We start from the raw sequence: 18,760 nt of genomic DNA on the forward strand, positions 1-18,760 counted from the left end.
AATTCCGTGCAATCATTTTGGTGCAGGTTTTTCCAACTCCAAGCTTGCTGCGTTGTGAATGCTACAGAGCAACTCCAACCTGCAGAAGAAATGTTGATAATTCCACTCTCCCAAAATTCCTGACATTCGCCATGAATCATACTATCCAGTGGGTCTCGAAGGAAAGGATAGGCTGGGGCACGATGCCCCATCCCCACCCCCAATAATCTTCCAAAACAAAGAAAACCATGACATTCTAGATCAGGGGGGTTCCCAAACTGGGGTACACAGTCCCCTTGCTAAATGGTATTGGGCCATGGCATAAAAAATGTTGGAAACCCTAGGTGGCCACTTTATTAGGTACACCTGTTCAGCTGCTTGTTAATACAAATATCTAACCTGCCAACCATGTGCCAGCAACTCAATGCCTAAAAGAACACAGACGTGATCAAGATGTTTGATTGTTTTACAGATCGATCATCAGAATGGGGAAGAAACGTGATCTCAGTGACTTTGACTGTGGAGTAATTGTTGGTGCCAGACAGGGTGATTTGAGTATCTCAGGAAGTGCTTATTTCCTGGGATTTCCAACACAACAGTCTAGAATTCACAGAGAATGATGCGAAGAACAAAAAAAAACATCCAGTGAGCAGCAGTTCTGTGGGTGAAATTGCCTTGTTAATGAGAGAGGGGTCAGAGGAGAATGGTCAGGCTGGTTTAAGCTGACAGGAAGGCAACAGTAACTCAAATAGCCACATGTTACATACACTCAGTGGTCACTTTATTAGGTACAGGTGGAGTCTAATAAAGAGGCCACTGAGTATATATCATTGGTAGTGCTTTTTGTACTGTTAACTGTATAGATTAATACAGCTATTTACTAAACACACCAATGATCTGACATCTGCAAATATAAAATTCTTAACTAGATACCCACAGAGTCTTCATGGATTTTGATCCGGATGCACCTGACTGCCCCTTGGACGGATTAGATTTAGAATTTTATTTCTTACATCCCTCTCACAACATGAGGGAGTAAAACTCTTAATGTTGTGTCTCTGTCACTGTACACACAATAAAAAAGGGAAATGTGGGAGGATATTGCCCAAACAGTAAGAGTGTATACATAATTGTCCTGTATGCATGTACGTACAGTCAGATTTGCAATCAGATCAATGTGTATTGGTAAATCTGATGGCCTGGTGAAAGCAGCAGTCCCAGAGCCTGTTGGTCCTGCCCTTAATGCTGCGGTACTGTTTGCCAGGCGGAAGCAGCTGAATCAGTCTGTGGTTGGGGTGGCTGGAGTCCCTGATGATCCTCGGGGCCCTTTTTACGCACCTGCTGCTGTAAATGTCCCGAATAGAGGAAAGTTCACATCCTCTGCACCACTCTCTGCAGTGCCCTGCGACTGAGGGTAGTACAGTTCCCGTACCAGGTGATGACACAGACAGTCAGGATGCTCTCGATGGTGCCTCTGTAGAAAATCCTGAGGATCTGGGGACTCATGCCAAATTTCTTCAGGCGCTTAAGATGAAAAAGGCGCTGTTGTGCTTTTTTCACCACACAGCCGGGATGTACAGTCCAGGTGAGATCCTTGGTGATGTGTATACCAAGGAACATGAAGCTACTCACCCTCTCAACTACAGTCCCATTGATGTCAATAGGGGCTAGCTTGTCTCTGTTCCTCCTATAGTCCACAATCAGCTCCTTCATTTTCACGACATTGAGGGAGAGGTTGTTTTTTCTTGGAACCACTGTGTCAAAGCATTGACTTCTCCTCTGTAGGCTGTCCTGTATTGTCGGAAATAATATTAATGTCGTGTCATCTGCAAATTTGATCAACAGATTGATCATTTCCAGAGGCCATCTGTTGCTGTGACAGGTGCATGGAATCCCTATGGTTTTCCATTTCAGATTTCCTGACCCACTGACGTGGGCTCAGATTGTGGTGTGCACTTGGTTTCGTCTGTAGCATTTATAACACATCCTCCTCCAATGGACCAAATGGTTTCTATAAACAGTAAAGTCAGAGTCTAATCTGGAAATGCAAAAGGAAATTTTGTTTTGAAATCACAAAAGTCAAACAAAATAAGTAGGTTAGGACCAAGTTCCTTCAAAGCCAGAAAGGAAATTATTTCAGCTTACTATTGACTGATCAGTTGCTTGTAAGCAGAGAGAGAGCGAAAAAAAATTACCATAATCATTAGAATTTTAGAATTTGGCCAGTTTACTGAACATTTGAACAAATCTATCAAAATAAATATATAATTAACAGGACTGTTCTTCAAGAACAGTTAAGAATACACAGTAATTGGTGGAAAGAGTTGTGGAAGGGGAAGAGTCTTGTTATATTTTACAGGAAGGTGGAGAAATGGAGACAATTTAGTAACAAGGTGTCAGTGAGTTGAACCTAATGTCAATTGCAAACACTGGAAGAATATTAAAAATAAATATTTTTAAAAGAAGTAAACAAGCTACCATTACTTGAGCAATATTTGTCAAAATGGAGGCACAAAAGTGTAGCGGTTAGCATAATGCTATTACTGTACCAGCGACCCAGGCTCAGTTTCTGCCGCTGTTTGTAAAGGGTTTCTACATTCTCCCCATGACTGTGTGAGTTTCCACTGGGCACCCTGGTTTTCTCCCTCATTCCACTGCAGGTTAGTTGGTCTCGTGAGTGTAACAAGGTGGCATGGCCTCAGAGGGCCTGATAACTATAATATTATATCTCTAAATAAATTTAAGAAATGAAAGAAATAGATTTAATGTTTTAGGCCAAAGTGCGTTCGAAGAGTATCAAGTTGCAAGGTGAATGGGGAACGAATGGACAGGAGAAAGGAATTATGTCTGATAGGGTGAGGCGTGGATAGCCACTGAATAGCCATAGGACTACTCTGGCCTCATCCTATCACGGATAACTTTTTCGTCCTATCTACCCTTTCCTTATGTTCCTTCCAGCTAGATGTTAACTTGTCTTATCATTCATCCAGTTTAAAGAAGGAGCTTTGGCCTAGAACATTAATTCTCTTTCTGTTTCCACATGCATCGCCCCATCTGCTGAGAGTTTCCAACATTTTGTTTTTTTTTTCATACTTAACAGTTTGCTTTTTTTGATCTTCAAATACATACTTTGCTTTGTTTTGCCTTTTGTGGATCCAGACTGGAAGTAATATGAAGCACAATCATTTATGTATATTGTCTCACTCTTGGGTCTTTTTATATCATTCTGAGAAACACTAAATTAGGCTTTAAAATTTTATAATTGTTTATCTTTGAGGATTATTTCATGAGAAAGTTTGGCAACCCATTTTCTCATTTGTTGGCAAACGTGGAAGGTACAATTAATATAAACCTTGCTCAGATACAATCCTTTGCTGGTTTATAAAATCATGATGAAAAGCAGTCATGTTTCTTGTCAACTTGTAGATATTAACTTTAATAAAATTCTGCCAATCAGCTATTTCTTGAAAACATAACAGTTCTATAAAACTGTGGCTTTAAAATTTGGGTGTGCATTTCTCTCAGTACAAATCCCAAAGATCACAGAGAACTGATGTGGCTGTAACTAAATTTAACTAATTTAGATAGAAAGTTCCCATAAGAGAGTAAAAATATGCATGGTTTGTAGCTGCCACTTCCAGCCCAACACTTAAAAAGAGTGTCCCTTGATGCCATCTGACATCTGTGGATGTGGGGCCACAGGGAATGTACTCTACAATCTGTGAACAACTTGGGTTTGGAAACACTGCTCTGAAACTATTTTAGTAAAAAAGCACAATCCTCAAGTTTCCCTGTTCTGTCTTCAAAGAGTAAGCAGCAGAGTAATGATGTTAGGATTGTGCCATCAAGGTGAATGTTTTTGACACATTAATATAGAAAAAGCAAAAAGCTGATCCATTTAAAGTTGCAATAAGAGTTTTCTAAACAGTGAAATGCCCCACCAAATTTTAGCTGCAAAAATGCATATTTGAACACAGAACAGCTCACAGCCTGCTCTCTCTGTGTATTTTTGCCAATGTGCCAATAGAAAATAATGACAATAATAAACCAGAAATAGTAATATTAAACATTGAAAGACTGTGGAACATGAACAAGGTATATATTGTCCCAATAGCAATACCTACAACTGGTATCATCCCAAAGTCACAATAGCATGAAACAATTAACCTGCACAGGAATATTTACGTAAATCTTCAGAAAGCAACAACACTAAACACCACTAGAATAGTCCAAAAGTTCCCAGCAATTGAGAAAGGAGCGTGTTTGACAATGTCTGCATCTCAAGTTTTACCAGTTTGGGCTGAGAAAAAACAAAATCAATAATAAGTAAATAGTACTCATGTTCTCAGTATATTTATTTATTTATATTTATTACTATTTGTTTCATTTGATATTTGCACATTTTTGTCATCATTTGCACATTGGTTATTTGTGTGTGGCTTTTCATTGATTCTGTTGCATTTCTTTGTTCTATGTGAATGCCTGCAAGAAAATGAATCTCAGGGTAGCACGGAGGCTGTCCGTCTTAGTCAGCAGTGACAGGAGACTGCACGGGAAGGATTTCAAAGAGGAAAAGCCGTTGCATGGGAGCAGTTCCACTCTCCCAACTGTGGAAGTTTGGGTTCAGTGGATAACTGAGTAGTCATCACAAACTACAGTCTTCCTTGGTTTCAGTGCATAACCATGACATAGTCTGTGCCTTGTCATGCCCTACACTCTCCACAAAGCGCGGCAGAATCGCCTTCCTGTCCGTTGGATCTCACTGCTTATCTCACCCACACAGTCCACACATGGGAGCTGACTTCACATGCTAGGGCAAGCATGTCACTGTCTCATCGGGCCATGAGGCTCACCACCATATGAAGGTGGCTTAGCCCACCTGTCAAAGTGGTGTACCAGGCTGTGGCTTCTGTTGCATGTGAACAGCTGCTTGGAGCCATAGGTGACAGCTGAGTTTTCTGTGGGGCCCAAAGGTGAGTCAGCTGCCCAAGAATGGACATGAAAGCCACTTCATCAGAGGTACTACCTCCACAGACACCCCAGAGTGGTATATGGCGACATATATAGTGTGTACTTTGATAACAAATTCACTTTGAACTTTATTTTTAACGTGACCCTCTTGGACAGCAGAGTCATGTGGTGTGCATCCTACTTGAAATATTGTCCCAAACAAGATGATGTGTGAGTGTAAAAAAAGCAAAGCTGAATTAAATAAACCTGAAATAAATAGAAAAGCCTAGTCACAGCAAGAATAACCATGAAGTCATCAGATTGTTATTAAGACCCATCTAGTTCACTAATATCATTCAGTGAAGGAAATATTTCATCCTTCTCTCGTCTGGTCTACATGTGACTGATGTTGTTGTATCGTAACTGACTCCGTTGGTGATGGACAACTAATGCAGATATTTCCATTAATGTCCACATCCCACAAAGAAATACTGAAAAAGATTAGCTTAAAGCAAATTACACAATGACACATCTTCTCTTGCAATCCAAAAATGTGGAGAACCTAGATCACTTTGATTCGAAGCCATTAGAAATAACCAAATCCTTTGGGACAAGAAGTCAGAAGATGATTTCATTACTTCAAAATTCAAAGTTCAATTTATTATTAAAATATGTTTTTGTCATCAGATCCTACCCTGAAATTCATTTTCTTGCAGACATTCACAGAAGAACAAAGCAATTCAATAAATCAGTGAAAAACTACACACAAATACTAACAGGCATCCAAAGTGCAAAAGAAGACAACATGTGCAAATACAAAAAGAAACAAAAATTAATAATAATTAAATATGTAATTAAATAATACTGAGAAACTGATTTGTAGAGTCTTTGAAAGTGAGTCCATAGGTTGTGTTGAGTGATCAGTTCAGTGTTGTGGAGAGTGAAGATTTCCATGCTGGTTCAGGAGTCTGATGGTTGAAGGGTAGTAACCTGGTGGAATGGGACTTAAGCTTCCTTTACCTCCTTCCTGATGGTAGCAGCAAGAAGAGAGCTTGGCCTAGATGGTGGGGAACCTTGATGATGGATGTTGCTCTCTTGAGGCAGTGCTCTTTGTAGATGCCTTTAATGGTGGGAAGGGCTATTCCTGTGATGAACTGGACTGTATCCATCTCTTTTTGTAGAACTTTTCTATTCATGGGCACAGTGTTTTCATGCCAGGTCATGATGAAGCCAGTCAGGATACTCTCCACTGTGCATCGATAGAAGTTTGGCAAAGTTTTAGGAGACATGCGAAATCTGCACAAACTTCGAAGAAAGTAGAGGCATTGCCATGCTTCTTTTGAAATAGTAGTGACGTGACAGCCCCAGGACAGATCCTTTGATATGATAACGCCCAGGAATTTAAAGTTTCTGACCCTCTCCACTTCTGATCCCTTAGTAAGCATCGACTCATGAACCCCAAATTTCTTCCTCCTGTAGTCAACATTCAGCCCTTTCATTAACTAACTAATCCTTGCATTAAAATTCTGATCATTTTTGGCATGTGGTATAGGTGAATACCTCCTGTCTATGCCACTCGTCACTCAACACCTGACATCTGAACTTGTATATAAAGCTGCTGTAACAAATGGAAATGGCATCCAAAAATGCTAGAAAATTTCATCCATCAAAAGACAATTAGTAATGTTGCTTTACATAGTCAGAGAGCTTAACGTAGAACAGTGAGGCCAATCCAGCCACACACACAAAGTGCTGGAGGAGCTCAGCAAGTCAGGCAGCATCTGAGGAGTGGAATCAACAGTCAATGTTTTAGCCCAAGACCCTTTATCAGGACTGGAAAGGAAGGGGGAAGAGACCAAAATAAGAAGTGGGTGGTGGGTGAGGGGAAGAAATAGAGGCTGGCAGCTGATAGGAGAGATCAGATGAGGTGGGAAAGTTGTTTGGTAAGGAGGGGGGGATGAAGTAAGAAGCTGGGAGGGGATAGGTGGAAGAGGTGAAGGGCTGAAGAAGGAATCTGATAGGGAAGGACAGTGGACCTTGGAAGAAAGGGAAGGAAGGCGTAGATGGACTGAGTGAGGAGAAGAGAACGGGTGACAAGGGAACCAGAATGGAGAACGGACAAGGAGAAAAGGGGGAGGAGGGAGAAATTACCAGAAGTTAGAGAAATTGATGCACTCCACAGTTTAATTTCTTGATGTCTTCTTTCCCCTGCCCTGCCCCTTGCTGAGTTGGTAAAGGATTTGAACTGAGATCCTTGCAGCTAGCAATTTTATCAACTGGCTTTTGCATTGTGCTGAATATTATTTTGCATAATCCAACATGCATTCAATTTGCACCCATGGAGACATTGTAAAAGTGAAGTGTCATTAACCTGAAACTCTGTTGTCTCTCCCCATGGACGCTGATGACTTCCTGTTGCCCGCATTTTCCATTTTTATTTCAGATTTCCAGCATCAGTAGTATTCTGTTTTGTGCCACTAGAGGTCAATTGGAGGGGAAACGTAGTAGTAGGGTAGGAGGAGGCAGGCTTGAAGTGATATATTTCCCAATGGACGAAATGGCACTTTAATTTTGGATTAACAGATGTATCAATTTAACATCTGAAATAAGAGATATTAATTCCTGTGCTCAAGAGTCATTTTAATGTCTCAGACTATTTGAAACTGTTGATATCCAGTAAACAACATACAACTTTGACTGAATGGTGATCTTTCCAGGGCAAATTTCCTGCTACAATCATCATACAATCTAATTGTTTAAATATGCATGAAGTGCACCAATCTTGACATATCATTCTGATGCAGAGTTTTAATTCGAAACATCAGTGATTCCTTTCCCCCTTTAGATGCTGCTTCTGTAGATGCACAGTGGAGAGTATCCTGACTGATTCCATCATGGCCTGGTACAGAAACACCAACGCCCAGAAACAGAAAAGGCTACAGAAAGTGGTGAATACAGTCCAATCAATCACAGGCAAAACCCTCCCACATGAAACCAGCATCCATCATCAAGCACCCCCACCTTCCAGGCTATGCTCTTTTCAGAAGTTTTAGGTCCCAAACTTCAGGAACAATTATTATCCTTCAACCATCAGGCTCCTGAACAGGTGTCTCAAGATTCTGAACTAATTCTACAACCTGGAAACTCATTTTCAAGAACTCTTGTTTTCAGTATCATATTTATTATTTGCACAATAGACAAACTGTTACACATTGGTTGGTTGTTCAATATTTGTTTATGTATAGCTTTTTTTGGTAACTTCTATTGTATTTTTTTATTTTCCTGTAAATCCCTTCAAGAAAATGAATCTCAAGGTAGTACATGTTAACATATACATACTTTGATAACTTTTACGTTGGCTTTGACTTACTGAGTTCCTCCAGCAGACCATTTGTGCTCCATATTCCAGTATCTGCTGTCTTGTGTACCCTTCAGAATATAGCTTCATTATACCTCTAACAGTGAGTACTATTTGGACTTAAATCAACTATTTTTAATTTAAATAAATATCTTCAAGTTAACTAAGGCAGCTTATATTCTGTAACGAGTCTTCCAACTAACTGAAACAAAACAATTGTTTTCTGATGTGTGCAGTAAAGCACTGGGAAAGTCTGAGGGGAAAAAAAATCAATCTCACCTTTGCCCCACATTCTCATCATCTAGCTGGTGCTCATCACTTTCACATACTCTTTGGATCCTGATGATACTCTCCAGACCCTTTCCTCACTTAGATTTAGGTTAGTAAATCAAACCGGATTTATGATATAGGCTTAGTTTTTTTGGTAGCTCCTTGCTGGTCTGTGTTCTGCTTGATTTTCCCCAGTCTCGTTTCTACCCCTGTCAGATTTTTGCATTCCAGTGAGTCAAATTTTATTCTCAAAAATTGGACAGTGAAGTTTATTCCACGTTTTCTTAAATGCACATTTAAATGCAATGTTCCTCCCACAGCTTAAACTACATCATCAAGCTTACTGATCCATGTAGCAATCTGTTTTTACCAGCTTTAAAAGGACAGAACAGAATAGCTCATGAAAGGTATCTGTAAATTATGCATGAGTTGCTCTTGAAATAAAGAAACTTTTCATGTTTATGTCAGACAAATGTTGGAAAAAGTTTATTATCTTTGTGAGACACCAGGCCTGCTTTTTCTCCAGGTACTGTAGAATGCATTATTAATTTCTTGTAATCCACGTAATTGTAATTGTGGAAATTTTAAGAAGAGATTAAAGCAGAAGTTCCCAATCTGGGGTCCACAGACCCTTCAATTAATAGTTGGGGTCCAGGGCACTAAAAATGTTGGGATCCTCTGGATTAGAGAGATTAGCTTTATTTATCACATGTACATCAAACCTTCAAAACATAAAGTGAAAAGAGCCCCTTGTATTAACAACCAACACAGTCCGAGGATTGTACTGGGGGCAGCCCGCAAGTTTTGCCATGCCTCTGGCTCCAACATAGCATGCTCCAACTTACTAACCCTAAATGTATACCTTTGGAACATGGGAGGAAACAGGAACGCCCAGAGGAAATCCATACAGTCATGGGGAGAATATACAAACTCCTTACAGATGGTAGTGCGAATTGAACCCTGATCGGTAATAACTGTCATACAGCATTGTACAAACCACTTTACTACTGTACCTCACTTACTTAGAATGCACAGAATACTTCCACGGTCACAGTAGCTTGTAATTTGCAGTATCGACCTTTGCTATAGTACTTCCATTGAATTATCATAACATGTTCCTTTGTCGCCTCTCTTTTTAAAGTTACCTTTTTATAACTAATATTAATTGACGCTGCCTCTGAAAATAAACTTCCCTGGCTGAGCATAATCCAGGATATTTCCCAAGTGAAGTAAGTGAACGAGAAACACGAGTCAGACAGCTGAAGAGAGCTGCCCTATTGAGTTCAAAGAACACCATATTTCACAGGCCATTGCCATGAGCAAAAGGTCAGTCAGTCTGACTGATTTGAGTGGGGGATGGTGGTAGTAAGCATATTGATTTATATGCTTAGATCTTTTCTCATGGATAAGTGCCTTCCACTAAAGTTCACCAGCATCATCATAATCATATTGAAGCAGAATGATCTCAAGGACTTTTCATGCAAAAAAAAATTGGACGCTAAATTCTAAAGATTTATTGCAATCCAACTAGCCTTTTGCAATCATTTCAAGTTGAGAGAATGCATCACCAATGGCATAAAACGCACTGGTATTTTCAGAGACCTTTCCCTAAACTAAGATCAGCTAATGCACTTTAATCGTGACTGCACTTAAGAAGTATTACGTTGGTTGTAAATCACTTTGGAATGTCCGGAAATTGCTAAAGACCCTACATAAATGCAAGACTTCCTTCTTTGTTTCTTTCATCTCAGCACAGACCAGAAACTAACAATGGGCACCACGGTAGCGTAGTCCTCTATAAGCAAGTTAGTACCCTCCTTCCCTTTTCGCGTGGGTTTTCTCCGGATGCTCGGGTTTCTTCCCATAATCCAAACATGTACCAGTTAGTAGGTTAATTGATCAATTGTAAATTGCCCTGTGATTAGGCTAGGGTTACTGTGTATCACTGTTCAGTGGGCCAAAATGTCCTGTTCTGCACTATATCTCTAAATAGGAACAGAATTAGGCCATTTGGCCCATCAAGTCTGCTCCGCAACTCGATCATGGCTGAGTTGTTAACCCCTCAACCCCATTCTCCTGCCTTCTCCCCATAACCTTTGACACACTTACTAATCAAGCACCGAACAACTTCTGCTTTAAATATTCCTAGTCCTGGAGTCATTCAGCTCTTTGATCAGCAACTCTTTGGTTAGTCTAAAGACCCTGGGCATTAGTCCATTTTGTGTACACAACACTAAGGGCTAATTTTCCAGTCATATAGAAAAGTGGGTGACTCTGTAAAAGGGTAACTAACTGGCACAGATATGATGATTACTGAGTTGCAAGCAGCAGGAAGCTGGGGAAGAAAATTTGCTATTGTTCTCAGATGTCATATGTGGGTGGTCATTATATCAGATACCATGTTTGAGGCTGGAGTTGTCTTAGGCTTTTGCCATTTGGTACATTTTTCAATTATAGACATAAGAGCCTTCTCAGGGTGATTTGCAGCAGGGAGAATGTTTGATCTGGAGGAATGTCATTCCTGACATAACCCACATTCAAAAGTGCTCTGCTGGACAAACTCCAGTGGGTGGTAAGATCGGACAAATATCTTGAAAACCGGAGAGAACAGGATAAAAAAAAAGGAGAGAAACTAAAATAGTCTGTGGCAAATAACAAAAAAAACCCCATTGCCACACACAAAAAAGGAATGAAGAAGGCAGATTTAAAGTGATCTTTCCCAGCAGGATAAAAAAGGTTGAATCCAATGCAATTATTGGATCAAAAACACATCTTGGTTTGAATTATATTATCAACTGTTTTTGAAAAGCCCAAATTACAAAGATGGCAACAATGTACATGTCTATAACACCGTTTTTAGAACATTTCAGTGTCTTTATCAGCACACCCATTATAATGCTTTAATAAATGTTTTTAAATTATCTGCATGGTTGTAACATTATTAAAGTCAAGTCAATGGGTGTAGTTAAAGTGGAGATTGATAGGTATTTGATTAGTAAGAGTATCAAAAATTATGGAGATAATGTAGGAAAATGGGGTTGAAAGGAAAATAAATCAGCCATGATCGAATAGTGGGGCAGACTTGATGGGCCAACAGCCTACTTCCACCCCGATGTCTTATGGTCCTATGGATTTGAAACTAACTTGCTTTCTCCCTTACCCACTTCTGACAAAGTGCCTTCAACATAAAATGTTAACTCAGTGTCTCAGACCTGAAACTTAAACTTGGTTTCTCTTTCTAAAGATTGCATCTGACTTGATATACGTTTCCAGCATTGCTGTTTTTAAGACTTCTAGATGTGTCCGCCTTCCTTTTCTGGTTAAAATGAAGGTGTCATTTCAGACACTATCCATTGGCGTCTGATATTGATGAGGCGGGATTGAGTACGAAAATAGCAGAGCTCTGTGAAAGAGCAACATCGTTTAATTTAAGTACAAATACAGAGCATACTCAATTCTTTTCAATGCACAAGTGAACTTATTTCCACTTTATGTTAATTGTGGCAACAAATTACAGCATGAAAATATTAATAACTAAGATAAAAAGTTCACCCATTTTGTCCCAAAATCTGAGATTTTCAGATTTTTCTGAATTATACTGTGGTTGCTTAAATATAGGCAAACTTTTTTTTAATTTATTGCTTATTCTAATTGGTATAGCTGTAAACCTTGCATCAGATACATAGTCCAGTCAGTATCTATTAACATCCCGATGTAAAGCAAGTAAACAGACTTCATTATCTGGATTGGTACCACATTTTGTAAAACCAAAGACTTTGGGATTTATCCTCAAAAATTATCCAAGCCAACTCATACTGACCAAGCTGGGCAAACATACAGCCTAACTACAGACATGAACATTATTAGAGCAAATCACACAAAATGCTAGAGGAACTCAGGAGGTCTGGCAGAATCTATGGAGAGAATCAACATTTCAGACCAAGACTCTTCAGTCCTGAGCCCGAAACATCGACTCTTTATTCCTTTCCATAGGTGCTGCCTGATCCATTGAGTTCCTCCAGCATTTTGTGTGTTTTACTCTGGATTTCCGGCATCTGCAGAATCTCTTGTGTTTATGAACGTTGTTACTTCTGTAGCAAAGAGGCATAGAGCATACCAGTGTTACTAGATCAGTGGTGCAGAAAATGTTAATTCAAAACCAGTAGAACATTCAAGATGAGGAAATTAGGTTAAGCAATCACACTGTTATGAGTAATACCATTCTAATGTAGGAACACAATCAATTTACACAGAGCAAGTTCGCACAACAGCAATAAAACTGCAACAGTGAATCAGTTTTAGTGATGTTGGTTTGCAGGATTTATGTTTGAAATAGTGCTATGGGATCTTTAAGATTCAGCCGAGAGGTGTCCATTGTCAAACTATCTCCTTGCAAAATTGCTGGGTATGAAATAGGTGATAAATTAGCTCATACAAAAGCAACTCCCAAAGGTATTAGCAACAATTCTTTATGTGATTGTGTAATTGCTTATATAATCAAACAATCATGTTCATTCAGTTAGTTCAGCCAAAGTGAAAGTTAAGAGACTACTAGACAGGTATATGGAAGAACTTAAGGTGGGGGGTTATATGGGAGGCGGGATTTGAGGGTCAGCACAACAATGTGGGCCGAAGGGCCTGTACTGTGCTGTACTATTCTATGTTCTATGTTCTAAAGTCGAAAACAACAGCCCAAGATGTTTTTTTAGTGGTAAAACAAAGATCTTCTAAAGCCTAGGTTAGTTTATGAACAGACATAGACAAAAGAAAAAATGTGACAGAAACAGAGAGGGAGGGGGAGAGAGGGAGAGGGAGGGATGGAGAGAGAGAGGGTGAGAGAGGGAGAAACAAAGCAGAGAGCAATGGAGTGACAGACAGAAAGAGATGCCCATGCATTCAAACGCACACAGCCACAGTGTTCTGAATGCACTTGATTATCACATGAGTAATTCCATTAAGTAATTTCATGATCATACATTAGCAATAAGATGCAGCCTAAATTGCACTGATCCTGGTTGAGCTTTGTCTATAGGTCCCCTGTCAGCTGCCCCTGTGACCTGCATAGTTCAAGCAGAAACCTGGTCATTTCGAGCAGAGAGCCTTGCTCAGAAAGACGGCTAAAATTTCAGACAGCAGGATTGGAGAGAGCACCCAGTGGTTTACTAACTCAGCTGATTTTAACTGCTTGCTGGAGCTGTTTCATGTAGTAATAATGAGTCAGAAACAGGATCAAAGATGAGAATTAGTAGGAGAAGAGGGTATGGAAACCTGGGATACAGCAGGGATATTTTAAATAACCAATACTCTATAATGAAGAGGGAGATTAGCTGGTTCTTTGAAACATATTTAATGTAGAATCAGTTATCTGTAGCAGATATCTTGAGAACCAACAACACAAATTTTTGTTCTATTGCAGAAACATTATTTTGAGAGATTACAAAATTTGGCCTGAGATGCTGGAATGGCTCGTAAATGTTCCACGAAATCAAATTCTGAAATTATGTCTTAACTATTTCCATATTCTAAGCACTGGATAATTTGAATCAAGTAATACTAATAGTAATAGTATTGGAATTTAATTCTCTGTGTATAACATAATTCACCCGCCAAAAGCTACAATCTCATTTTAAAGAGTGAAGTTTTATTCCAAGAATTTACCATCTTGTAGAGCTGGAGTACTTCACTGTTAAATTTTCTGATGCCTCTCTCTGGTCTGTTCTTTTCTTTCTTTCAACATGGCAGCTGAGTGTCTGGCAATTTTAATCCCATGTTTTAGAAATGCCTTCCCGAACACCAATAAATCCAGCTCCAAAGCTACTTCTGATCAAATTATGTCACCTTCCCTCTTCTACGTTTCCTGTTTTCTTGCAACCTCAGTGAAGTACTGAGAGTTATTTTTCTAGTTTAATGTTGCAGTATAAATGGATGTTGCTGCTAATGTTCTGTTCATTTCCAATTTTCATTTTTTTGTATTAATAATTCCAAGTAATTGGAAGGGCTGATCTCAACAAAAATCAAATTGATAGATTTCGCCTGAGTACACTTTAGAACGCTTAACTTGTCAAGGGTAGAATTCATGTCTTTCAGTCAAAAGGCTATTCATTCAAGGCATATTCTAGAAACTTTAGCAAATATAAATACTTCTGTGCCATATTCAGGAACTGCTGCTTTGTCAGATGTATTCCCGGTGATAAGACTGTCCATGAATACAAAAAAAAACATAGTACTGTATTAGAAGAACTAAGAAGTTATAGTGTTCTGCCCACCATATTTCCCACTATCAATAACAGATTATTTGGTCATTTGTGATGACTCTGTGTAGGATTCTCCGGTCTTTTAAATAGTCTGAAATCAAAGAATCACAGAGCAGGAAGAATTTTTTTCATTATTTAATCTGATGATTTGAAGAACTTTATACTGATTCTCATATTTTTCCCTGAATATATCATGACTCATTGGCAGGGTAGATTTAGAAGAGTTGGGGAATAAATATCTACAGTCATGGCTGATTTGTCCGTCGGATTGTCAATACTAATTCTGGACATCGCAAAATCTCTAGCCAAGAGATAGTTTGCTGATTGTCACTTTGTACTTTTTTCACTTTATGAAGTTTTGCTCCTTCAAATGGAATGTACAGAACAACGTACTTTGCATGTGAGACTTTAATATCTATAGACAAGAGCATCCATTCCTCAGTGCAAGGCGGTGAATAACAAAGTTGCTGGAAGAAGCAATGAGACCAACAACAGGCTTAATCAAATTAACCCTCTCCTCAGGAATCAAACTACTGCAGATAAATAGCTCCATTCAAGATTCAAGATCTCATTCATCAGTACACAAGTGTAAAGGAGAATAAAGATTGTTACTCCAGATCTGGTGCAGCATAAAAAAAACACAATAACCATAAAAAGCACAATGAATATAACTACATAAAGTTATCTCAGTGGCCAGTTTATTGGGGACACCGGTACACCTGCTAGTTAATACAAATAACAAATCAGCCAATCATGTGGCAGCAACACAATGTGTAAAACCATGCAAGCAAGGTGATGAGGTTCAATTATTTTTGAGACCAAACATCAAATAGGGAAAAAATGTGATCAAAGTCACCTTGACTGTGGAATGATTGTTGATGCTAGATGGGGTGGTTTGAGTATCTCAGAAATTGCCGATCTCTCGGGGTTTTCACACACAACAGTCTCTACAGTTTACAGAGAATGGTGCAAAAAAACATCTAGTGAGCACTAATTCTGTGGGTGAAATAACCTTGTTAACGAGATAGGTCAGAATACAATGGATAGTCTGGCTTAAGTTGACAGGAAGGCGACAGTAACTCAAATAATCACACATTACCACAGTGGTGTGCAGAAGAGCATGCATGAATGTACAGTACGTCAAACCTTGAAGTGGAAGGGCTTCAGCAGCAGAAGACCACGAATATACATTCAGTGGCTACTTTATTAGGTACAGGAGGTACTGATTATATGTATATAGAGTGACGCTAGTAACAGGGGTTTCTGCTCATGATAGTATTGGTAGGAGCCTTTTTACCACACAATCCTTATAGAGATTCACATCACAAAAGCCCTGCTTGTGCCAAATAAGTTAGATTTGGAACTGATCAGCATCTCAGAACTGAACATCAATGAAGCTTTGTCAGCAAATCTGTATTCTGCCGTAAACTGCAACTTTGTGACTTGGCATATTCCTCGGGCAGCTATTATCCTCAAGCTAGATTTTCAGCTGAGTCGGTGGGAGGTAAGGGGAGTATGCCAGGAGCATCACTGGATATATGTAGAAGTGATCTGCCAACGTGGTGAAGTTGTAACACAGGTCTGCATGTACAATGAACAAAGAAGGCAATAATCTGCAGACAGAGCTCAGAAATACCAGGGCAATGGAGCATGCCAAAGCTGTCACTTCCAGCAGACACTAAGCAATTAATGAGATGAAAACAGGTAGCTCCTCAACATTACAAGTAAAGACAGTGTGCAATCCCCACCATCAGCCAGTCAAGCAATATGATTTTAAGAGATGGTTCAAGAGAATGGCTGAGGAAGCCCAACAATGTCCAAGCTACAAGTGCTGAAGAACTGCTCCATACAACTAGAGTGGCTCCAGTTGAACCTGCTCCTGATCAAGTACAACAATGGCACCTCTTGGTTATATGAGGATTTGCCCAGTAATACACAATCCCACACAAATCCAGTTCTGCTACTGTCCTGCCAGGCTACTCCTCATCATCAGCGGAGCAATGGGAGGAACCCTCTGAAAGTACCAACACAGAGCCATTGAGTGGAAACAGGCTCTTCAGCCCAAATCATTCCTGCCGACCATGGTGACCACCATTTACCCATTTGGCCCATATCCCTCTACTATCCATATATTTATCCAAATGTTGATATACCTGCCTCAACCACTTTGGTTAGCGGCTCATTCCACATACTTGCCGCTTTCTGTGTGAAGAAGTTGCCCTCCAAAGTCCCATTCACCTCTCACCTTAAACCTATGCCCTCTAGGCTTTAGTTCCCCTTCCATGGTGGGGGGGTGGGATACTCTGTGCGTCTACTTTCTCGCTGGCTAAGGGAGCGTGCAAGCCAAATACGAAGTAATGGTGAAATCCAACCCTTCTCTCCATAATCAATATAATAATGACGTTGGCGACTCATTTCAGATTCTGGCCATCGGTCGTGGCGTTTCCTGGATCTCTGCACCTTGCTGTTGTTAATCGCACTGGACTCCTAACACTGAATGGGTTATAATTACAGCTCAGTGTCGCTCCAGAAAATGAGCGCGCCACCTTGGTACACAGGAGTTCGATGGCTTCAGTGTATTCCGTTTGCCGAGAGTCTGCCCAACTCCATTTATGGAAGGGGTTCCAATGACTTTTAAATGAATATTGAAAGATGATGATTAGAAACTTCTATTGGTTGGGAAATGATAGGAAACTGAAAGAGCCAAAACAGATCATTTCATGATAAGTGAGACCAGGGTTGAAAATGCTCCCACAACCCCCACTGTCCAACAGTCACAACTCACCCGGGACACGGTCAGATTCTGGTTGAAATCGGCGCCTCCTGTCAGCCTGAAACCCCAAGGGCCCGGACCTGTCAAGATCACGTTTTGCGGCATCTTTGTTTGTTCTCTGGGTGGGAGTCGGTGGAAGACACTGCCCCTCTGAAGCCCCTCCGATACTCCACTGGCAGCGCCCTTAGGTTTAAATAGCCTCGTCTTTACAACCCGCCCACACTTAGCACCGCCTCTGGGAACCGCCGCATAGGTACAAACTGGAGGGAGTGAGAGAGAGAGAGAGAGAACGAACGAGAGAGAGGGGGAGAGAGAGAGAGCGAGAGACAGAGAGAGAGAGAGCGAGCGCGAGAGCGAGAGAGAGAGAGAGAGAGAGAACGAACGAGAGAGAGGGAGAGAGAGAGAGCGCGAGAGCGAGAGAGAGAGAGAGAGTGCTCACTGCACCCCAGTCTCCTTCACCCCAGTCGGTGTCATCTAACAGCAGCCTTTTGCTCTTATTTGGTTTCAAGATTTAAAGTGCATTCTGAAAACTCCCCCCCCCCCCCCCCCACCGCCGGATCCAGCATCTCCCTTATGCCTCAGCCCGGAATCTGGCAGGCGAAGAGGGGGCGTGAGTAAAACGGAAGAGTTAAGCTGGGGTCGAGACGGATGAAGTGGCGACATTTACTTTGAAACCATGCAGTGATTAACGAGGCTCCCTTTCTGCGTGGTGTAAGCCAACACCATAGCACCGCATTTATTGAAACACCACTCTCTGTGGGCACTTCTCCTCAGTCTTCATCTGTCCACTTTGCGGTAATCTAAAATGTGTTGAGTACCCCAGCTAGGACTTAATGTCCATTCCAGGCACAAATTCAGCTTGGTACAAATCAACAAATGTCAATAGGGCGCAATAAAACCTTAAATTACGTTAACATTAAGAACAGACAACCCATCCGAAATGACAACTATTGCAGGTCTTTCTAGGGGGTCAAAGAACTTGCAACACATTCAGTTTCTTTTTGGCTTCACTATCCCTTTCTGACAAGTTCTTGGTTGGTAAGGGTGTCAAAGGTTATGGGGAGAAAGAAGGCAGGAGAATAAGAGGGATAACAAATCAGCCACGAATGAATGGCAGAACAGACTCAGTAGGATGAATGGCCTAATTCTGTTATTCTTCGTTATAATTATATTACC

The 18,760-nt window shown here is 40.4% G+C and overlaps 1 protein-coding gene across 1 annotated transcript in view; it reads right to left on the reverse strand.

Annotated features, from left to right (window-relative positions):
- The window catches only part of LOC140197590 (PDZ and LIM domain protein 3-like), a 56,278-nt gene extending 38,228 nt beyond the window's left edge, over window positions 1-18,050 (reverse strand). Inside the window, exon 1 of the mRNA XM_072257758.1 lies at window positions 17,597-18,050. Within this exon, the coding sequence (XP_072113859.1) occupies window positions 17,597-17,689 (93 nt within the window). The 5' untranslated portion in view covers window positions 17,690-18,050. The remainder of the gene's footprint in view (window positions 1-17,596) is intronic.
- Between the last annotated feature and the right edge of the window lie 710 nt (window positions 18,051-18,760).

Source organism: Mobula birostris, chromosome 5, assembly GCF_030028105.1.
Source record: "Mobula birostris isolate sMobBir1 chromosome 5, sMobBir1.hap1, whole genome shotgun sequence".
NCBI lineage: Eukaryota > Metazoa > Chordata > Chondrichthyes > Myliobatiformes > Myliobatidae > Mobula > Mobula birostris.